Source organism: Ciconia boyciana, chromosome 8 (assembly GCF_034638445.1).
Source record: "Ciconia boyciana chromosome 8, ASM3463844v1, whole genome shotgun sequence".
Lineage (NCBI taxonomy): Eukaryota > Metazoa > Chordata > Aves > Ciconiiformes > Ciconiidae > Ciconia > Ciconia boyciana.
Window position 1 is genome coordinate 11,056,518 of NC_132941.1, and position 19,461 is coordinate 11,075,978.

Genomic DNA, 19,461 nt, shown 5'->3' on the forward strand with positions numbered 1-19,461 from the left:
GCCCCCCCTCCCATTTCCAATCCCACTATTTTTTTGTTTGTTTATTTTCATCAGATTATACCAGTTTTAAATTAACAGATAGCAATGTGAGACGGGGCAATATGTTACCATAAAAATCACACAAGGCTGTGGTGCTAACATCATGTTATGCCTTAACATAATGTTTAGGTGGCCACTTTGTTGTTCTAAATATGCATTATTTATAGTCTGGAAAAAGTGAAAGTTATCCTAGTGGAAAAACAGCTGTCTGAGATTGGGAAGACCCATTGGGCTACCTGAGTGCTTGGAGACTTGCCTGTGAAAGCATGTGACAGAATATCTGGACAGAAGAGCAGAAGAATCAGGGAAGAGCTAAGATCAAAACAGATGACTAAATGTTTCTATCTTGTTAGTATTATCGTGGAATGGACAGCCTACACAGTTCTTGGTTTTTTATGTTCTCAACCTCTTAAGCTTCAGTTGCACTACACGCACATATACCTGTACCACACGCAAAAGTTTATAATAAAGTTTTGTTGACATCCCCACCAGCTAAACAGCAATTAGTGACACTACCTTGCAGACAAATCAGCTTTCTCCTTGTCAGCTGCAGTCATTTCAGATCTGGCCTTCCCACCTCCAAATCTAAACCGCTACCAAAGTGCAGCTGTAAAAGTCATCTCTCCTCCCACTCTAGGTCTGTCTCCTCCTAGACTGTTGGTCTCCTGCCAAATCATATTCAAGTACCCTGTCTTCACCTACAAGATCTTGCATAGTAATAAATAATATAGAAATAACCACAATGTGCTGAGGAATTATCAAGCGAGTCCTTTTTAAAAAAACAAAGGAATAAGACCTTACATTACACCCCTCTCCATCAATTACAGCCCTGTCACATTTCACACACTACACCCTCCTCCACTTCACACTCCCTTGCCACAGTCCTGTGACTTATATATTAGAAATGCAGCTTCACTGACTCCCCCCTGCTCCAGCATCCTACAGCAAAGATGCAGATGGGAGACAGAAGACCATAGTGCTGCAAACCAGAAAGGGATCACGTGCAGAACAGCACAGCACCACGCAGAGGTGTTTCGGCAAGCTCTCTCCCAGCTGCAGCCTTGCGCCATGGTCTGGCCTCAGTCACGTAAACTGATTTGCCGATTGCAGGACTAGACACACAGACTATATCCTTTTCTGGGCTGCAATGCAAAACATATGCAATGCTCACCTTATACTGGGACACAAAAAGGCGATGCAAAGGTAGAGGGACTTGCAAGCATACTATCTGATTAGTGTAGTTACAGGACTGCAAACAGAAATCACCTTCGGCTCATTTTTTTGACCCAGCATTACCTTGTTCAGAGCTGTTGTAAGCAGGTGGCTCTCAGCTGATCCCTGCCTGCAACTTTGTTGGGCTTGTCTAGCAACACATTTAATTACAGTTTGGAGATTAGACAGTCAGAAGATTAACTAAGCCCTAAATAGAAAAAAACCCAGGCCTTCTGATACATAAATCTTGAAAATATGGTTCCATACAGCATGAGTCCAGATTCCTGAATAGTTTATGATTCTGTAAAATCTTCACTGTAAAAGACTGCATATACTTAAAATTTGCAAAGGTAGCAGCTTAAGTTATTTCTAGTCAGCTCATAAAAATCTGTCTTTAGCACTTTTTTCCTAAGAAAAAAGAAAGAAACCCAGACATACTCTAAGCTTAGTGAAAAGATAAGATTCTGGATATAATACCAATATGACTTCACCCTTTATTTTGTAAGGGTTCAAAACAATACTAGATGAAAGTTTATATATAAGCATAAGGGATCTGCCAAAATGAAAGTGAAAACCCAGCAAATTATATTTCAGACACCTTGACATATTATGCACCACGCATGCTGTCAGCTTCACTGTCCTTTCCTTTGCTGTAGGCCGAATGCTTGAATACCAATCTTATTAAACTACAACTCTGAATTTATCCACTATATATAACATTCCAGATGTCGTACCAGCTGGGAACAGGCCCTTAGGCCATCTTTGGTTGATCTTAGTCGCTTTCCAGCTTTTGCCAGGCATTCATCCAAAAATATGAAGGAAAGTGCTAAAAACAGATGTCAGAGTTAATGGGTTTTTTTCTTCATGGTAGGAAATACAGAAAACTTGCACCCTACACCTATTCTATGAAATATGAATGTTGTCAACAAACCGTAAGTTAATTTTAAATTAAATCATAACGTAGCAAAGTTAATTCATACACTATTTTTCTGACAACAGGCCAGCCTCCATCAGTCTGTTCTTTGAAAATATTACGCGGTCATTTGGATTTTTTCATTAAGTTGGAAAATCTTCTGATGTCGTCAATCTGCAAAAATGGTTTCAAGTCCCTCATTTAAGAAAAAGTAATACTTAAAATGTAAACTAGACTGATTGCAATTCATGGTAAGCTTTATGACAACATTGGAGTAATGGGAGTTATTAAATCAGTACACATCTGAGCTATGAAAGAGAAAGACCTGTTGGCCCCATCGTATTACACAAATGATTTCAGCTTCCACTTACTGCAATATGAACAGGAGATGTTCAGATCTTCCCAAGAGGTGCTTCCTCTTTGGGGTCTTACAGGAGTTTAAGCATGGAATTTCAAAGAACAGGGCTAGAAACGAGGCCCTGATCCTGCCAACACTTTTGCACATGTGCATCTTTACTTATGTGGGTAATTCACTGACGTAGATGGGAGTCCTCACAAGAATTAAGTTATGCATGTGCATAAGTGTTTGGGCCCTACACTGTAAGGTCTGTGCAAGAGAGGTCATCTATCCTATCTGCTCTAGACAGCGTTCCAAATTTTCTGTCCGCACTCACCAAAATATTAACAAACATATGTAGAACCAATTCTCAGAAAGACTTCATGGTGCTGCCAGCAAAACCTCCCTTCAGTATGCAGGACCTTGGTCTCTCATATAGCAAAGTGCAGGAGATCATTTCAATTACAATTATATCTTAGTAGGATGGTAATCTCTTTCGACACTCTAAAGACACCCTTTTTAAAATGAATTTTTGGGCAATAGTCTTCATTAAAAGGAAGTCGCTTAACTGCATAGAAAAAGGACTATTCATAAGAAATATTTTCACCCTCCTTTTCTTTGCCTCACATTCATTAGAATGCAAAGCTGAAAATATGAGAAAAACAGACTACGCTATAGCCTCAATATTGAAGGAGCGGGAGAAGAATGAACATTAACTGGCAAGTTCATTGTAAAGTATAAAAATATCTGCAAAAAGAACAAAATCTTTTTTGAATGGAATAAAAAGAGCAGGGCAAGTTTAAAACTTAGCCCTAGTACTTAAGTAAGATACTTAGGACATAATTCTGATTCATACATTAGAATGCAGTATTACCCTAATGCAAGTAGTTACCACTGAAGCCAGCACTCAAAGGTGGTAAAATTTCATGGTTTATAGTCTGCTATTTGAATATATTTTACATCACCTATTAGCAACATAAAAAAAAGATTCAAGCCAATGCACTGCATTTCATGTAAGTAAAACTGATGCACTGTAAGTAATATTTTAAGCTTTTTCAAACGGTGTAACAAAAAGAGGTATTTTGCCATGATATGTTGTATTGATGTTATGAGGCATTATATGAGCTGTGTGAAAGAGCACAGCTTGTTTCTTCAGATTTATACCATATAAACCCATAACATTTAGAGAAAGGAAGATAATTGACCTATATGCTACACATTTAAACAAATGTGCATATTTTTAGCAACGATGGGGCATGAGAGTGCAGTAGTGAACCACATTTTGTCAATATTTTGTAATGTTATTTGAGTACAATATAATGAAACAGACCAAATATTTAAAAAACAGAATTCATTTCAGCATTCATGGAGTGTCGATAGGTTTGCTTGTATAAGTCACAGAAAACTGTGATCCTCACCAAATCTGCCAGCAGTTGGTTCAAATTAACAAAGTTTACTATATAGCAAATCTTTGCACATCTTTTTGACACCAGATTTGAGGGGAAAAAAAACCAAACCAAAACAAAACAAAAAACCAAAAAAACTTTGAACTTTTCTCTCTGCAGAATACTGCGGCTGCAATGATGCTTGTGCTTTGTAGCATCTATCCCATTTTCCAGTAATGCCTTAGTCTAACACTCTACAGTATTTCTTCTGGGGTACCTGAATCCAATCTACCTGAAATCAATGGCAAATCTCTTTTGCATTAAAAAAAATGAAGGTCTGATCCAAAGTCTATTGAAATTACTATGATTTTTGGACCAAAGCCTAAATAATCAGGTAAAGGAGAACATATAATCTTGTATTTACAATTGCAACCATCGCCCGAGGGTTATTTTAAAAGCTACAAAAACATCCCATATCATACAGCAGCATATTACTACTAATTTGTCTCACCCATGTGCAAATACTCTCGTCTGCTTCATGAACCTGCAAATCAGCTAAAGGTTTGGTGCCTTTTTTAAAGTCCTTTTTCTCGTATGCAACATAAAATTGTTAACTGAATAAAGGCTTATACCATCAAAGCACTAAAATACTTTATCTTATAGCATCATAACACAAACAAAAAAGATTTACTAGCAATAAGATATTTTTATAAAGCTGGATTACACAGGCTTAAGTAGCAAGAGGTCAAGTCCAATAGTCTCAGAGTATTTAAAAAAGTCCAGATTGTTTCCAATTCTCAGAGGTCTGACTGACACTCCTTCTAGACCAAGAATCAGCTTAACAGTTGCCTGTCTATAGGAAAGTGGGGAAAAAAAAAACCAAACAGACAATGAAAAGGAATGTTTGATTTGCCAATCAGTCCACAAAACGTGGGACCTACAATTTGTGTCAAGTACATTAAAGTACTGAAGACTAATGTTCAAGCATAGCGTTACTCTTTACCAAAGACCACACTAAACACTCAACCAAAGCAATGAGCACCTTCAACCATTGCCTCAAATCACATGCAAGCATTTATTCCTGTAAATAGTTTCAGACTTGCAAAAAGATCTATTGACATTCCCAGGACATCTTGCATACTGGAAGTTGCACCCAAAGCTTCAGTGCTTTCCTGAGGGTAATGGTTTAAAGGGATTAGAAAATAAACAATATTTTTTAGGCTATGGCCCAAAGAGAAAAGCAAGTAACTTCCATACATAAAACAAAGGGAGAAGAAAAAAAATCACTGAGCTTTCGTAACATGAAAGAATGAATAACAAATTCCATATACTTTTTTTTTTTTTTTAAATTTTAATACAAATCACTCTGCCTGTTCTGTTACTGAAAACCATGGTCATCCTCTGTACCCTTAAGTCAAGTGCTGATAAGCCTCCAAGCCTAAGCTCAGCAACAGTGCTGGAAGCTACACATGCAACCTGACACTTGAAACACACTGCACCAGGATGCTTAATCGGGTATTACAGCTACTTCAATCTCTAAAGTCTGCATGTACTCCTTTTCTTTTTTGTTTTTTTTAAAGCCAAACTGATTGTGAAGATACCTACTTCTTCTACCTAACCTTGTTCTGATCCTGAAGCTCAATCATTCTTCCCCATCCTACAACCTGCCCTGCAAATCAGTTCTGCCTTCTGTAACAAAAACAGTGAATAATGGCATTTTCCTTTATTCAGAGGTGTTTGCCCTTCTTTCTTTTCATCAATCATTACCTTATCAGTCTCTTAACATAACCAAGTAACAAGGTCATAACTCTCCTTCACAAACTGAGACAGTTGTTTATAAAACAGCATAAAGATTTAGCATCCAGTCACTAAAGGAGAAGAGCTCCTGCCCTTCCTGGCTGTGCTGCAGCTGGATCACTTGACTACATCACATAAACACACTTTTATTGAATTAGATATCAGAAAAGACAGTTGCTGAAAGCTGGGAAATAGAAGAGACAGTCCCCTTATTTTGTCATTATATCAACAGCACATTATTAATGTGTGTTGTGAAGCCTGGTACAGTTTGTTTCATATTAGGAGCATTAAAATGCCTCAGACCTTAGAGTATCACAACCTGTAACACTTTCTAAGCTCTGAAAATAATAAATACAGTTGTCAGCGGTGATCCTCTCAAGAACCTACATTTACCATTTTTGCTGTTACTGACAAAATTGGTAATTAATGTAGGTAATTTTCTTCCTTGTGAGCAAATAGCTTTTGAAGTCTAATAGTCAGTAGAAATAAATTAGGTTTACTGCCAATGCTGACAGTCATTTTGAAATAGTGCAAATTGAAATAAGTGTTTGAAGTGGTAAAGAGATTGTTCTTTAGTTGTCTCAAGGCTGGTTCATTACACAAGTGCTAATGATATCAAGCACTATTTTAACTATTTCTAGAAATAAAGCCAAGATATGCAGATTTTTAAAAGAAGGCTTTTCACTGCATCTTCCACATTAGTGCCATACAAATTGGAAGAGATTTAGTTTCAAGTATATCTACACTAAAAAGGTCGTTGTGACATCCACAAAACTGAAGTTTCTTTTATTTTTGTACTAAGGCTTTCCATGTTAACAGAGAAAAGCTGCTATAAACTCTCATGGGTCTTTCAATGTTATCTGTGGCAGAAGCAGCACAGAAGGAAAAAAAAAAACAATTCATCACATTTATCCTTCATTAAAAACTCAGCAATGCAACAATTTTATCTTCTCATTTGTGCAAAACTTAACAAAAGTTCTGAACAGCTTGAGAAGTTCAATAAATTTACCTATATTCTTGAAAAACTAAATACAATCTTTCTGGGTCTTGACCGAGACCAGTGAAAAGATGTAGTTCTTTGATTAATTCGCTGTTGGGATTTATCAGCCTAAAACATCCTCTCTTCCATGTACAATCTGAAGAATGGCTTTCCAGTTCCAAGCATTGTGTTTCCTACAGTACTTGAAATGTATCTTTTTGATTTAGAAGCACTTCTCTACTGCATCTCAGTGAAATCCTATTGATAGATGATAGCAGTGGTGCGTCAGAGCTGTGTAAGCATAGGATCATTTCTGCTACCTCCAGACCTTTCAGTCTTAATTTAGAAGTCTGAGGCTAAGCCTTTATCAATGTCAAAATTCTTGGATAAGTACATGTGCCAACTGCTGGGGGTGCACTGGGGGCATGAGGAGGTCAGTGGTAAATTCACATTACATTGTATCAATCTCTCACGATTTAATCATTGTTCTCCAGTAACAAATGTCAAATGAATGTCTAGTCTGTATATTGTTAATTCATTTCATCGGGTGTCTTGTTACTAGTTCAATGTAGCAGAACTGAGTTAAAGACTTTACAGTAGAATATTTTCCCAAGTACACATCCTTCTGTCTGTTTCTAGGGAAAAAAAGACCTTAAATCTATTGCTAGGAACTGAAGAATGTATTTGGGAAAACTCTAAACTGAAAACCCTCAGAACCTGAAACACTGAACATGAGTTAAAAAAATTCAGTCCTTTACAAAAAATGTGCATGGCAGAGACACTATAAAACCAAGGGCACTTTAATATTAAAGTTTTCTGTTTTGATATAGACCAACCCCAAACTGAATAAACATTAATTGTGGCCCCAAAGACATGTCCAAGAAAAAAGGAAGAAAATAAGTATATCAGAAAGTAATGTGTTTTGACAATTAAGTTCTATTTTCCATTAGTAGAAAGGATACTCCTGATTATTCCTCATTCAGTCCTCCAAATAGGTGTTTCCTCCAATCTGAATCTTCTTTGTACCCAGGTCAGTGGTCTCGGTCACATACCGTGTCCAAGCTGCTCTCAACTTCACTCCGAGCAGGGGTATATGGCAAAGCTTTATGCATCCCTGTATAGCCTTTTATCATCCATTAGAGCAGCCTCAGTATCTGTCCAGCGCTCAGCGGACCAAGAATAACAGAAACACCTGAAAGTTTATACCCATTCTCCTTTCTTCCTTGAGAAGTCATTTTGGGGGAGGAACCTGCAAATGAGGGGCTGTTTCTCCTACCTGGGAATCCTCTGCCAGCTGCTGAGGCCAGTATTATCACAGCCACAGAAGGACTAAGGACCCGGGCCAATGAGTTTTACCACAGAATTTAGTGGAATAGGATTACAGCCTCATAGCAGGTATTTGATCCAAATTGAAATGATATAAAGTCTGTTTTATGCAGAAATTGTGTTATTACAGATTCCCCGTGAAGGCACTTATCCTGCACAAGGTGAAGACCTACTGGCTTCTGTAAGTACAATTTACACGCAGAGACCTTTGGCAGGGTTGGGACTAATACAGTAATACAAACAAACCAAGGAAGTCTGTAGTTCTTCGTGCACAAAGAAAAACGTACAGCATGCAGCACTTCCACTATTTTCTCTGAACAACAAAACCCTGAGCTTAAAATGTTCGTTGGTGCTTTAAGAAGTGCCACTTCCTCATTCAGTTTGCCAATAAACAGAAGTATGTTAAAACAGTTTCCAGTTCACTAAGCAATCTATCACACACAAGAATATATAACTGATGATATAATTAATTATGCATATGCTAGTCACACACTTCCAGCAAGCAATTAGCCTAAACAAAAGTATTGTTTGAATAGGATCATGCCTACTGACTTATGCAGTACCAGCCTCTGTAAGAGTAGTTTTGCCTGAAATTGTAAATGGTTTTCATTTGCTCTTAATCCCTGCCTCCTTTCCCCGCCTCCCACTCCAAATCAGAAACACATTTCACTTGATTACGGAGCTACTTTCCTTATCCAAGTAATATTTTAAAAAAAAACCACCAAACTTCAAAATAGAGGTCCAAATAAATCTGCGAACAGAAAATAAAGGTATCAAAAAAACAAGCAAAAGAATTGAAAATATTAGGGAGCACCTAACATCAACTTCAGTTAAATTTCCACAAAAGCACCAAATGATGCATCTTATCTTCACACAGCCTTATAAACACATGACTCTAAACTGTTTGAACATGATTTAAAACTCCTTATTAACATCTGTAGGATTAGTATGGAGTACCACAAACCTGACCTCCTAATTTGTTACTTACACTAGATGTCCCGGTTAAGAGAATGGTACTACTTGCAGGATTTGTCAGTGGAATTTGTGTTATTCTAACATCAGCACATTGGCTGAGTAGAGACTGCAAGGTCAGTCCCTTACTCAGCTGAAGAGGACTATTTCTAACATAATACTGAAATTCAGGTAGCCGAGTATTAGCAGTTGCACCTCTGGTGCTTAGACAAAATTAAGTCTATCAACTCACTCTCAGAATACACAAATGAATCCGTCAGGAGTGTTTGTTGGTGGAAGGTTTGCATTGTACAAAAGCACCTGAAATAGTTCATGTCCACTTGAGAAAAGCTTTTTGCATTCCAAAAAGAATCTTTAAATGAAGAGCTAGACATTAAGATTCAAGATGTTAAGTCTTTTTAATAGTTCTGAATGTTTCTTCAGGGTATCAACAAAAATGTCATGTCACAGTATAACACAAGTTTCTGGCTCCTTCTCAAAAGGAGAGTGTTTGAGCTTTATGTACTTGGGTAGCAGGCGTGCCACTAACTACAAATCTTACTCCCTTCTCAGGATTAGAGCTTGTCTTCACTGATGTGTTAATTTGAAATAAGTTTGTCCCTTACATGACCTATCTGCAAGCCCAAAAATTTCTAGCTCCATTTCACTGGTGATTTACATGCAAACTAGTTGGCAATGGAATAAAAAGGCTCAGACTAGGAGCAGAAGCCAGCAAGCAGCTGATACTCAAAACCAGGCAGTGACTCACATACAGTTCCACAGGCAGACCAGAGAAGATGGCAATCATCAGCAGGTGAGGTGGGGAAAGCAGGTGAGAAATTGGTGAAAAAAGGCTGTCAGCCAGCTGGATCCATAAGACAACTTCTGTCCACATAATAGTTTACTTTATATGATATGAAAAACACAACAAACATGAGCATTTATTGCTGGCTGACTACAAATAAAAAGGTGGAATAATAGGTTCCATTAGTTTATTTCTACATTAATTTTTGAAGTCATCCAGATCCTGGGTTCCACTGCCTTTTTTTAAATTAACACTTTAAATACCATGCTGCTTCCCTGCCCAAAAAAGCAGACACCAAGCCAGAGTATTTCTCTTTGCGGAGGACAAGGCATATATCAGAATTTTTACTCTCCCAATTTTGGCCTTCACTTTATAGCAGACTTTTCTAGCAAACCTAAAGAAAGACTAGTTATTAAAAGAACTGTAACAGCCTCAGCCTGTGTATTACAACTTGCACATCTAGTTGAAAACAGACTCACTGGTTTCTACCTTACCTCACATAGCTAAACACTCACAAGTCTGAAAGTGCAGATTTTCATTATTTTAAATGCTTGCTGAGTGCTTTCAAGATGTCCATATTTACCACTCTTCCTGACTGCATTTTTAAAAAAAATATTTGTTTAGAAACACTACATTTCTTTGCCAGGATTGGACTACTTAGTGCCGTATGTTTAATTCCAGAATCAGGGTGTCCTTGTTATGAGTTTAAACTGGTAAACATAATAAAATTTAGAAGGAGCAAGGTCAGCTAGAAAGCTAACTGGTCAAGCAAACATTTTCTCACTTAAAAGAAGATAACCTCTTTTTCTCCCCCCCCCCCCAAGCTTTCTCTTTCAGCCACCCAATCAAAGTGGAAAGGTGCTTCAAACATATTCAGCCCAGACAAGTTTTCACTGCTGTCCTTGTTGGTGGTCTGTCATATGGAATGGTTTTAATACTTGGAAGCAATACCTTAAGTGTCAGAAAACAAGAACATTTTATTTCTGCAAGAAAGCTTTCCAGTACTACTAGTATTCTGGAAAAGAAAAAAAATTCCTTGTAGTAGATTAAAAGGTGAAAAGCCAAAAGAAATCAGAAAGAAAACTAGGAAACTATTCCTTATGGCAAGGTTCAACTTATATCTCAAAGTTGGGGGAAGGGCTATTACTTATTTATTTATTTTAGAACTCATTCAAGAATGATAGGAGAGGGGCATATTTTTTTCAGTCTCAAATTTCTAATGGCAAATGAAGTCTTTGGCTATGCATCAAAATCTGTTTGGTACTAAGTTAGATTTAAATTACATTGATTCAGTAGAATTTTAGAAATGCAGTCTGCAATGCACTGATGCAAGACATAGCTTGCTGAACAATGCAGGAGCTATAAGAAAATGCTCAATGTAAACATTTCTACGTTTCTGTTCTTTGGGAGCCCTCAAAAGTATTTGCTTTGAATCACTGTTTTTCTTTTTCCCTGAAGATAAAGCAGTAAATGTGTCAAAACTATAACATACCATTCTATCCAGATGTCACCTCAGTGAATAAAGGTAGCAGTATCTAATTGGGTCTTATAAGGTGTTTTCTTCTATAGTCATAGAGAGGGTAAAAAAGATATATTCACTTTTGAATTTTGAAAATATCTAGCCAAAGAATTTCATCTGCATGTAATTCTTAAGTACACACATAGCAAGTGAATATGCAAAGGAGTTAGCGCAATCCTGTACAAAAATGAGAGCACAGTCCTGCCAGATTAAACCAGAACAAAATGTACTATCTTGCATGTACAACCTGAATCCATAATTTTGCTGGGCTAGAACAGAGTACAGTGTGTTCCCATTAATATTTACTCATCTTCCATTTCAAACTGTAAGCTCATCTTTTCAGATAGCAAATACTTTTGAATATTTAAGCAACAGCTAGTTCTATTTTACTGTGATTACTTACTAACAAAGGAATGAATGATCCTGATTAAACTGGCTCCCTGCTTGAAAAATATGACACACAACAGCCAAAGAAAACCCCTTTGAAACATTCCTGTGTTTGGAGGATGTAAGGAAACTAATCTTGGATCATGATGATGATGATGCTGCTATATAAAAATAATATCCATCTATCCCAACACACTGGAAATTTTATTGGCCTGGATATGAGGAACAGTGCAAGGCGGGGAAGCACACACTAGGGAAGATACGGAAGGATCACTTTTCCTGCGAGGGTCTCAACATCTTTTTGGCTAGCCAAAAGAACAGAGGTTGTGACCCACCTTCTTCTCCCAGCCCTGTGCCACAGTCTTAGGAACGTCTCATGCCTTTTACCTATTCTGCTCCCTTCCACGAATACAGATGGAGGTATGATCTTCACAGTTGATCAGATAAGACTCTTGTTTTGCTGGGGTCAAGTGCACAAGGTTATTTCACTTTTCCAATTTTCAACTAAATTAATGTACCTTGGGTTGTACAGGAACACCAGGACTCTGTAGGGATGCCCACAGGACAATTCTGGTGTTCAGGGAAAAGGAAGGAATGTATTTCCCACAGGCCAGCACCCCTTCACAGGGGGGCAGGATAGAAAGTGAATTGCTAAAATTGAATTAAGGTGTGCAAGAAGATGCTACTGCATTTTTTTTTTGTATTATGTGGCAACCTTCCTGTACTGATTCCATTTCTGTGTTGGATACATTAGGTAATTAAAAATGGCCTTTCAATGTACATACATTCCCCTCTTTTTATCCACCTGCATATCCTTATCACAACTACCACATATCAAGCCTATCCATACCAGCTTACAAAACTTCAAGAAATTATCTGATGAAGGATTTTCACCCTCTAAGACTTCCTTCCATTCATAGAGTAAATGCCATATGAAAGAGTAGAATGAAACACAGAAAACAAGAAAAATTCAAGTTTTCTGGCTCAGTTTGACCACATAAAATTGAGTTTTGTATAAAGATTTCAACAAAAGCATAAGTAAATTATAACTGTACATTATTACAATCTGGTGATTAATGTCCTAGAAACTTAAGGAGAATAATCTTTCTATTTACTGAAGAATTCTTGGTTTACTTGCAGGAAGATAAACTAGAGATATAGATCAGTTCCCATCTGCATTCAATGTATTTATATTTTTTAATAAATAATGCTTGAGGACTGAATTTCCTTTCAAAAGAAGCTACTACTAATACAGTTGCTTTGATTTTCAACATTCTGATATTTTAGCACAGTTTTCAGTTCCAAGAATTCAAACTTAATTTTATACCGCTCACTAAGTGTCTGAGAAGAGCAGGCTTCAAAGCTGAATCACATTTGTGAAAGAACAGAAGCTGACCATATCCAGTTCAGATCCCAATGGAATTAATGGAAAACTTTCCAGCAAATGGAACTGAGCTTGGAACTGGCTTCTGTATAGAGCTATGCTGGTATTTGAGGTTTTTTTGGGGGGGATTCATTTTGGTTTTTAATCAGCTATGCTATTCACATAGTCCAAACAGTCTATTCAAAGACTCAAACTATCCCTCTGTTATATTTGATTTATCATCTTCTCTAAAATGTGCTCCATTTAATGGAAACTATTTTGATCAAAGTGTATAACCTTTACAGTGTTTTTCAACTACTGTCATTAAATGCAGCCTGAGTTGCAGCTGCATTTTACTGTCCTGTAAGTTATTGCTTTCCCAGGTGTTTGGTCCAGAGGACATCTTATCCAAGTACCTTTTCTGTTGATAATCAAGACCCTCTAGGGTAGCAAACGTATGAATTATTGTAAACATATTTCAACTAAATTCAAATAATTTACAGTAGCTCAGCATACTTTCTATTGTATCTTTTCTGCTTCCTTTCGTCTTCCTAAAAAGATACTCAGTCAAAAGCTTTAATAAACTCATCTCAGTTCTCTTCAGAGTAGTGATGAGCAAACTACTTTGAGAAAAGTGGCTCCTGCAAGGAGACCGTCTTTCAAAATAAAGCTGCCAATCACTTGAAAGAACCACACCTTGTGACTGCAGGGCAAGTTTGGCTCTTCTCTCACTTTTACAGGGAGTATTTCCTAACAAATTCCCTCCTCTTACATTAAGAAATGTACTGTAAGTGTCTATGAATGTAATTCAGACTGTTTTGATGTGAAGTTCAACTGACTTCTGGAACACATTGTGTTATGAGTAAATTTCCACAGCATGCCACACATTTCCTAGGTTTACTTTAGATCTTTTGCCAAGATTAACAGCATTTCTTTCATGTTGCTTTCTTTACATTTATATCTATATACCATGTTTAACAATGTTTCTATGGGTCTGGAGAAAGCATTAAAGATCTTTAACTTTAAAATACATAATTTGTTGCTTTCTAAACACTCTGCTTCATCCATTATTACACTTTGCATTTGTTTCTTTATAATTCACTCAACCTTCCCTTCTGAAAACTTCATGAAATAATAAAATGTGCTGACTTTTCACAAGCTGGGAAATGCAAGATCTGCCTTATATTGATTTAAACATGAAATAAAACAATTTAGGATAGGTCAAACAATTCACAGAAAGGACAACAACCTCTAATTCTACACATTTTACAGAACTAACTATAAGCATCTATTAATACATCTCAAACATTTTTGCTTTCGTCTCTACTACATCCTATTAAGATTTTCTATACGTGGTTTTGATCTATTATTTCTACAATTAAGTGCCTTAATTTTCATTTTGTATAGTGTGTTACCATTCAATTTGCTATAAATTTGATGTGTCTTCAAAAGAACACACACACTTTGTATCTTAATTTGTTTCATAGTAATCTATATCTCAGACTTACATGAATGTGACAATCTCTATCTTTTTCACATATGGCATACTGACCTGGTCATCATAACGGTAAGTGAGGAATTGTTCCCCCGTGGTATCCTCAAGAAAACTCCCCTGCGGAGAAAGTGCAAACTCAGGCAAGAAGTATGCACCTTGGGATTGTTCTGCTCTTGTCTGTAAGAGATTCAGAAAGATCACATTGCAGCTACTACAAGCACAAGTCAAAATTTTAAAAAACTCTCTGCATATAATTACAAAGACTAGACACAAACTTCTGGAAAAAAAAAGAACTTATGATTTTCAGGCACAGTATTTCTGGGTGGATACTTTGCTACAGAGGTCTGTGACGAGGATATGCCAAATGCTTACAGGGGTCCAAAACCAAACAAGATGCCTCAACAGCAGAATCATCTATTAAACAAAAAGATACCATCTCTGGCTTATCAACCATCACTGTTGAAAGACACTGTGAAAACCACACTGGAAAAGCAACATTAAGCTACACTTTCTTTTTCCTTATACACTTCACTAGACAGTTACTGGCTGCTGCAGACAACAGACATTTGGTTAAATACAGTATATCTACTCTTACAGGAAGATACAAAGACAGAATCATATTATAACTCAGCTTGGAAGACATCTTGAGAGCTCATCTAGTCCAGCCTCCTCAAAGTAGGTTAACCTATGAAACCATGATACTGAATTACTTTCCTATCCTGCAGGAAGATATTACTTCAAAGAAGAAATCAGAAGGGAGCGGGGAATGACTGGAGTGAACACCAGGCAGTGGTCCACATTAGTTCTGTATGCTATTCACAATCGGTGAACAGCATTTGAGAACAGACTGGAAGAGGTAGAAAGGCCCATTTCGAGCTACAAAGGAGCTAATTCTGTCAAAATCAGAGTCAGTATCTCCAGCTGGGCTGTCTGACACCTAGGCCCTTATTAGACAAATGGCTTTTGCTTAACTGATCTATGCATGTTCAGTAATCATAACACACCTGAAATGTGCTAGATATGCTGAACACACACTGGTTGAACACCCTGTCATCGCACTGTAGGTCTAAAGCATCCCAGATACATAGCAAATGTACTACACAGGCTCTATATCCTTATTTCTACTACATTATAACTCTACCCGGAGAAGCTAATTGGTTTGCATGCTTGAGAAAATAAGCAATCATCTTTTGAATGCAGAATATTGAGTCCAGCTGTGGTAGGGGGAGAGTGGAAAGGGCAAGGAAATGAAAATTACCTTCCAAAAGGTCGAAACCTTTCAAGGAAGAAAACAAGGCCTGAAATGTACAAGTTACTGCTGGACATTTCCCAATGAGTCAACTTAACAAATGGGGTTTCATTAAATTGTTTGTTTTATTTTGACATATACATAGTAATTTTACAGGAAAGCTTGCAGTTGCCATCAACCAGTTTCCAGACTGTTGGCTAAAACTGTACCAGATATAGGTATGTAATCTCAGTGCCAGATAACTAGAGAATTCAGAAGTAATCCACATAATTTAACCAGTTTGTGGTGGAAAAGGAAGGCAAGACCTTCCGCAGTTTCTCTCTTGCAGTAAGTTCACTTTCTGAAGCTCACAGCTTATCTCATAAAAAGGAGATGACATGTCATTTGCAGTATGGGTCTGGAGAAGCTTACGTTGCTTTTGCTTGCTCTGTTCTGCAAAGAAGAAGCTGTCAGCTTCTCAGACTGTAAACCCCATCATTCGTGACAGCATTAGATTAACATACTTGTTTTAAATCAAGCAATCCTCATATAAACTAGAAATAGCTTGCAAAGGACATGTCTAGACTAGGGTAAAAGGTCATATGTTAGCATGCAAGACTGAACAAGATTTTAAAGAGCATTTTTTCATCAGGCCTGCATAATAGTAATTCATGTTCACATCATGTTATCATGACGTTTCTATAAAGCCTATTATAGCAGTGGTCTCATTTGTACACTTTAGCCAACTGACTTTATTTATGCAGAATTAAATCATAAAATATGGAGAATAAACCTACATTTGATAACAATAGTTTCCCCATAAAGCAACCAAGAGAGGTCCATAGTTATGCTTCATGCTGGATCCAAACTGGCTGCAGCCGATGCAAACCTTGACATGTTAAGTATAACCCAGACATGAAACTGGCTGACATAATCTGGCATTTTTCCCCACTGGTTTCAATGGGCTATCGATAGATCCTATGTGAGGGAATACGGCAATGATGTAATCCTATGATTTCAGCCCAGGACTAATGGATAAGAGATAAGCATTCTAAATCTGGAGTGGCCTGGGTTAAAGTACTTAATATTTCTACCTCAGTTTCCCCAGGTGCAAAATGATCACAACACCAACTGACCTACATTAATGGTGTAATGTAAAGTTTAGTTTATATTTGTAAAATACTTTGGAAAAGAATAGTGTTAAGTTCTAGTGATTTAGAACAATATTTTTGAAAGAGCTGCCTAATTTACAGACAGAAGAGAATCCAAATTACCCCACCACACTTCTTAGATAAATGTATATATCTCACTGTTGCCTAATTTCCCATAAAGAAATTTGTCAGTAGGATACATAGTGATTAATTTGCTTGTGTTTCTCATCTTTATAAGCTAAATATTTAAAATAGAAAGTCTTTGGACATTCATCAGTATTATGCTTTGAATATGAAAGATGCCAACATTCGAAGCTGAAATAACAATTTAATAAATATAACATGAAAAACTAAGGGCTTCTCTCACACATCCAATTTTTGTATTAAAAGCTAATGAGCAGCTAGCCACTGGAGAAGCAGAAGAATGCTTGCTAGATTATGGCAAGCAAAATCTGGCTTCCAAGCACGGAAAAATTCAGTGTAAAAGATGAATGTTTTATAAGGTTACACAGGAGGTTACAGTGGAAACTGATCTGCTAACTACAGCAATAGGTACTGCTACCTACCTAGTATAACTAAAGTAAGGAAGAATGCAGCAAAACATTTAATTAAAAATAAAAATCTACTAAGAACACACTGTGAGCTGTCGTGGCAAACCGATGTTGAAGCCAAGTCATTACAGCTGATAAACCACCCAAATCAAGAAGTCCATTAAAAAAATCAAAGCTTCAAATGCTCAAAGAACTCTTTTGTATCAACTCATCAAAGTAGCAGAAAAACTTTTTTTTCCCTCTAGATATAGGTACCTTCACATAAGATGCATGTGTCGAATGCACTTTCATTCATACGTTGTACTTAACACAAAACGTACTGTTTCTACTTAGCCCACTTTATTCCCCACTGAGGAATCTACCAATGTTCCTTGTGAGGCTTTTATATTTCTATGGGCACTTTTGCTTAAATGTAATTCAAATTTCACAGTCTGTGGGTTTATAGTATATTTGGGATCATCTCTGAATGACTTAACTAATCCAATATAAATTCATGTTTTAAACTAAAGACTGCAAGTGCAAGTTTCAGAAAACAATTACATTTCATGCTAGTGTTTTAAGTCTGTTTAATGGCCAGTTTAATGTTAATAGCCTTAAGTTAAATGTGTCAAATTACAAGTACACTTAAGATTTAGAACAGGCATTTTAAACCAGCTTTTATGATCTTCTTAAGCATATGAAGACAGTAGAAGGTGATAATGTAGCCAAACCAGGTATAATAATAATCACTGCATAAAATTCATTGAAATTAATATATCAGGTAGCAAGGAAGTGTGTACTACTGCACTGACAAAGAAAAAAGTTTAGAAGTTGGAAACAGATTTGTGTTTGAAAATCTTTCTACGTATCGGTTAATCGGCACATGTAACTTATTAGTCAGAAACTGAAAAAAAAAGCGTCTTCCATGCCACATCATTCTACCTATGTAATCAAGGAGAACTATCCTGATAAGCAGATAATGTATGTAGGTTCTGGAAAGTGTAAAATGGTACTGTTCTTATTCAAAGTCTTATGCTCTGAGCACAGCTTTGATCTCAGGTTGTGATTGCTTCCTCACTCATCACTCCCCACCTGGGTGCTTAAAGACTAAATTACTCTTCCACTTTCAATTCAGAAGACAAAATAAATAGCTTATATCCAAGCCTCTGGTTTTTAGATCTCACTCCACCGAGAGTTGCATGTTGTCATTTTTACTGCTGCCTGATTTCATTGCTCTGTATACTACTCTGACTAGAAGCATCTGCCCAAGTGGAAGTTGCTGGATTTGGGGATTTTATATTTTATTTTATTACTGAAAGTAAGAGGGATGATTACTGAGTGCTTCCCAGCCAATGCTGACATTAGCAACTAGCATGGCCAAGTAGGACTGAATCAGCAGATAAAAATGGTGTGCAGGACCAAATGCCCACATAAAGCATATTTGAAGGAGAGGGGCTTATTTTAAACTAGGTCTAGTCAATCCTATAGACTGAATATCTCTTAGTGACTGAAGCACAGTAGGTGTGTTGCTGGAGCACATCTTCTAGTTCAGTCTGACCCAAAAGGAATCCTGTTAACACACTCTGAAACAACTACACAACACAAACTACTTTAACTGCTCTTTTTTTCCTTGATACCAAGGATTCATATTAACTATTGCCATCCAACTTACTTGCAATTATCAAATCAGAGCAATCACTAAAACGTAGCGTTTCCCTGTGACTAAAAATTACAAATATTAATCATTGGTCATTCCTTCCAAGATTCAGATTAACAATTTCATCCAAGGATTTAAACTGTTATTGTAATTTCAGATAAATTAAAAAATGTAGTTTAGTCTACAGTTCTCAAGGATCATTTGATACAAAGGATATGACAAAGTTCAACCGAATCTCATAATAACATGCCACTATTCTATTTAAGCATAGCCACCAGGAGACTGGAAAGTAATTGTTCCATATTTATATATAAACAGCAGCAGCTTTAGAAAGTGAGCTTTCTGCTAAGTCTGAGTTGTGAAGGTCAAGAAGATGAGAAAACAGAG

At 36.9% G+C, this 19,461-nt stretch overlaps 1 protein-coding gene across 7 annotated transcripts in view; it reads right to left on the reverse strand.

Annotated features, from left to right (window-relative positions):
- Positions 1–19,461, reverse strand: part of ADAMTSL3 (ADAMTS like 3) — a 189,326-nt gene that overhangs the window by 142,332 nt on the left and 27,533 nt on the right. For all 7 annotated transcript variants that reach the window (XM_072871329.1, XM_072871331.1, XM_072871325.1 and 4 more), the window contains exon 3: positions 14,566–14,685. In XM_072871329.1, coding sequence (XP_072727430.1) covers positions 14,566–14,685 — 120 coding nt within the window. The remainder of the gene's footprint in view (positions 1–14,565; positions 14,686–19,461) is intronic.